The sequence below is a fragment of the Phaethon lepturus genome, unplaced genomic scaffold (assembly GCF_000687285.1).
Source record: "Phaethon lepturus isolate BGI_N335 unplaced genomic scaffold, ASM68728v1 scaffold18806, whole genome shotgun sequence".
Taxonomy (NCBI): domain Eukaryota; kingdom Metazoa; phylum Chordata; class Aves; order Phaethontiformes; family Phaethontidae; genus Phaethon; species Phaethon lepturus.
Window position 1 is genome coordinate 467 of NW_010544347.1, and position 4205 is coordinate 4671.

Here is a 4205-nt window from a genome sequence, read left to right on the forward strand (position 1 = left end):
GGAGCAGGCGCCTGCCTGCATCTCCCCCCGCGGCACCGGCTCGGGAGCCTTTGGTCGGGACAGCTGTGGCATGCGTGCTGTTTACCAGCTCCTCAATATGGACAAACAAAGCTTTCATTCCTGGGCTATGGAAAACTTCTGCCGATTAATCCACGCCCTCTCTCTGGGGAGGAAAACATAATAAACGCTAATGTCTCTTCACCCTTTTATGCCTCATATATTAATCACCTGCCAAGGGCTCATGGCTTTTCCCTGTTCCAGTTTGCATTTGCCCTGTAACTACTGGGAGGAGTCCTGCTTGTCTATAAAAAGCTGCACTTTGCCAAACATTGTAACAGAATCGAATTCAGGGATTCACTCACCCATCCTCTGTGGGAAGAGAGGACCGAGCGCAGCCATGTTCGGGATTGGGAAGAAGCTTGCTGAGGAAGCCACGCAACAAGCTGAAAGTGCTGCACAGGCGGCAGGTAAATACAAATTGCTGCTTTCCGTCCCCCTGTGCCTCGGGTGTTGAAGTATCTGCCCTGCTCCCACCCTGCAGCTGGGAGCAAACCTGTCTCCTAGGCATGAACTCTAGAGCTGCTGTCCTCGAGGGTGCGGTCAGCACGTCCTGCAGCCCGCAAACCCTCTAACACTATAGTAAATGAAGGACCGATATTAACTGCTGGTTTCCCACAACTTCTTCCGCTCTGGCTTTCAATGCGTGGGTGTCTAGATGATGCACTGAAGAGAGAAGGGGCCAGTGGAAAGCCCAGAGGGGAGGCGAGGCTGCTTATATAGGGCTCTATTTCCTAACATGAACAGCCATGATAAATACAAGTTTTATAATAGTGTAGTGGATTAGTTTTCCTGAAGTCTTTGATCTGCTCGGTGCTGCGCAAACACGTTGCAGTTAAGTCAGCTCCCCTCTGCTGTCAGTGCTCCCGCCCTGCCTGTACGGCAGCCGCTCCCCCCACGACCGCGGTCACAGGGGCTCAGGCACCCGAGTCAAGTTTACCCCCGCAGAGAGGCTTGCTGAATTGGCCCCAAACGCAAACAACATACCACTTAGATGAGCCATTGCTAGTGAAGCTTTAACACAAACAGAGATCTGGACTCAGGCGATTCCTGAAATGTTTCTGCCTAGTATAATATGAGTAGTGGAGACCGTTTCGTATTTCTTCACATGACATTTTGGTAAACTCTTGAAACCAGACATTTGTCCGTGACTTCAAATGCAGTAGAAATACTACTTGCAGGTTATGTGCCCAGTGAAGCAGGTGGAAAGCCTGCTACTATTTTACCCTCTATCCTTGGTTCAGTTTGTTCAGAAGATCAAAGATGCCTAATCCCAGACCCATTGCCCCCTTTTCCAAAGTTGATTCTTAAATCAACTATTTTTATGCTGAAGCATGAAAGAGGAACACCAGGATGTGGGAAATTGGAGGGTAACAATCAATTTTTATTTCCAAATGAAGATTTCTTCATTTTCCTTTTGATGTACAGCAGTCAACATGCAACAAATGCATATTTCTGGAGGCTTTTTGATGTTCCTAATGTGGTTTTTTTTAATGTTGTGGAAACATTATCCATGGCTTTCTATGCTAGAAGACTAACATGGATGTTTTACAAGTGGTATTTGTCACCTTGAAGGAGCTGAGTAGTAATCTCAGTGTTCATCTGATTGAACTAAGTGTTTAGGAGTCAACAAACTCCAAGAGCAACGCTTTTAAACAGCAGCAGCAGTCTTTCCCCTTCTGTCCCAATCACTTGAGGCTGAACTAGTTCTTCAGCCACCGGCAGCCTGAAGCCTTTTGCCTGAACCCCACACCTCTTCCCAGCAAGTCCTGTGCCACAGCACAGCCCTTCCAGCTAGAGTTGGATCCTGGAACAACAACTGGAGCTCCCAGGCACTGGCCTGACTTTGGCCACTTCTGTGCCATCAGCCTGTACCTTGATGATGGGCAGTAAATACGCAGCACATGATGCCGAACGTGTGTCACATCAGTGTCAGTACTGCACCCACTCCTGCGAGTATTATAAATAGAGGTACCCTCCAAATCCTCATTTAAATGAAAACAAAGGGGGGTTTTATGCCAGTTTTTGGCTAGAACAAGACTGTCCAACTGGTGGCTGTACAACTACTCATTACCTCACCTCTGAACTACTTCTGTTGTGCCTGCATGTGCCCTCAAGGTGCAGTCCCATGAGCCACTGCCGAATGCAGAGTGGCACAACTGGGCTTTGCAAGTACCTAAAATTAGCACCTACCTATGGTTCCTGAAAAGAGCCATGAACTCAGCTGTGACCTTATGAGCCACCTACATCATTCACCAGTTAGGAAACTGCAGCCAAAGATGATGCATGATGGTAACTAGCATGTCTTTAAAGCATTAAAAAGTGTCCTATAAATCCAAGGTGAAATAGGCCGCTGGTTTTTACAAGACACTTAGTGAAATAACTACTGTTGAAGAGCCATTCAATCCAAGCTTGGAGACCTTTGAAGTTTTAGACACTCCCAGTCCACCTAAATGTCCTTCTTCACCTCTGCACTTCTCCCTCATACAAAGTCCACCAGGAACCTGGCTTGCTCTGTCAGCCCCCGCTCCTTTCTGTTGTGCAGAACACATCAATGTGGTGGGAGGGTGTTTTTTGATAGGTATTTGGAGCCAGGGGAATAAAACAAATACAGGTTCAGCTGAAGGCCATTTGCCCTCAACTTTTATTTGACCCTTGTCAGCAAGACTTCCCTGATCATAGCTATTGGAGGCTGATCACCCAAATATTTATCACTATTTTGTAGGCTGCAGTTCCTCCACTTAAGACAGTACCTTCTCTTGTTCTTCATGTCTCGATAAGTCTCCTCTGTTGAACATTTCCATGCCCTTAACAAAAACTAGTCTGGTCTCTTACAGAATATAGTTTTCTCTAGCTACAGGAGAAGTATTAGACTGTACAATAAACTTTGTGCTGCCCCACAGCATGCTGCTTCCAGGCAGCAGGCATCAAGCTTTCTGCAGTTGGTGAGAGAATCTTTACCAACCAAACTGCCCAAGCCTGCTCTTGGCAAATCCTAGCCAGGGTCAGTAAAAGGAAGGTTTCATTGCACCTGATTATCTACCAGGGTTTGTTTCCTGACACTGTAGGTGACACAGATTGTAACTTCCGGAATCGTCATCCATACAAAGACACACAACACAGGGAACTACAGACAGCTTCCTAATAGCATCTCTCTCCCACTGGATGAGGGTGACCATACTTCTAGAACAATTTTTCATCTTCTAGCCCTGAAACATTGAGTGAACCCTTCTAAAATGTGACTACTGAGTTAAGGGGAAGGGTGAAGACTGCTTTATTTACACTTGTTTCTCTCCCAATTCCAGTTAACACGGTGGGCCAGACTGTGCAGCAAGTAGTGGAACAGGCCAAGGATGCTGGTCAGAAAGGTAAGGTTGTGACTGTTTACCTCAGTAATGGCATGTCAGTGAAATCCCAGACGGGTCCCCCAGCCCTGCCTTGGCCCACACTGGGTGGGAACGGGAAGGGTATTGCAGTGATGCTACAGTTACCTTTGTTTTTCTGTTTTAAAAGCTCTTGACGAAGTCTACAAAGTTGCTGAAACTGGTGAAAAAGCTGTAAAAAACGTAGCAAATCAAGCAACTTCGTGGGGCAAAAGCTTTGGACAATGAAGATAAAAATGCACCACCACTGAGGTTTTTGTAAACAAGTTTCTATGACATGTACTTTTAAATAAAGAAAATACTTGTACTCTACCTGGCTTGTGTGTACTCCTTAGGAATCCTTCGGTTACACATACTTAAAAAAACATTTACAATCTCTGAAAGACTGGATTACTTCACAGGGCAGACAGCTAAAGCTGTGCTATGCTATTAATGCAGACAAACACTGTCTTTTTTTATTAGCTAAGGGACAGCTCGGAGTGGGTGCAATGTAAAGCCAGGGACTTGAGATTTGGTCTCTCCCATTTTGTCACCAAGTGCAAGTTGTGATCATGTGTGCAAGTAGCACAAAGCTGAGCCCCTAACAGCCATTACAAGGTAATGTAATCTGTGACTGTACTTGTACTTCTGGTCTTATCTATAAAACTGCAATTAGCTACTGTGCTGATGAAGACTCAAGTGTGTTTAAGGTATACATAGCCACTGTAAAAGAGCACTGTGGTACTCAAACTAATGCTAACAGCAGAACAAGGCATCGCAGAGCAT

At 45.8% G+C, this 4205-nt stretch overlaps 1 protein-coding gene across 1 annotated transcript; it reads left to right on the forward strand.

Annotated features, from left to right (window-relative positions):
- Positions 1 to 364: 364 nt before the first annotated feature.
- On the forward strand, positions 365 to 3691 carry LOC104622014 (adipogenesis regulatory factor-like). The gene is made up of 3 exons (XM_010288664.1): positions 365 to 467; positions 3363 to 3425; positions 3571 to 3691. The coding sequence occupies exons 1-3, from the start codon at positions 398 to 400 to the stop codon at positions 3666 to 3668; spliced, it is 231 nt and encodes a 76-aa protein (XP_010286966.1). The 5' UTR covers positions 365 to 397; the 3' UTR covers positions 3669 to 3691.
- The last annotated feature ends 514 nt before the right edge of the window (positions 3692 to 4205 follow it).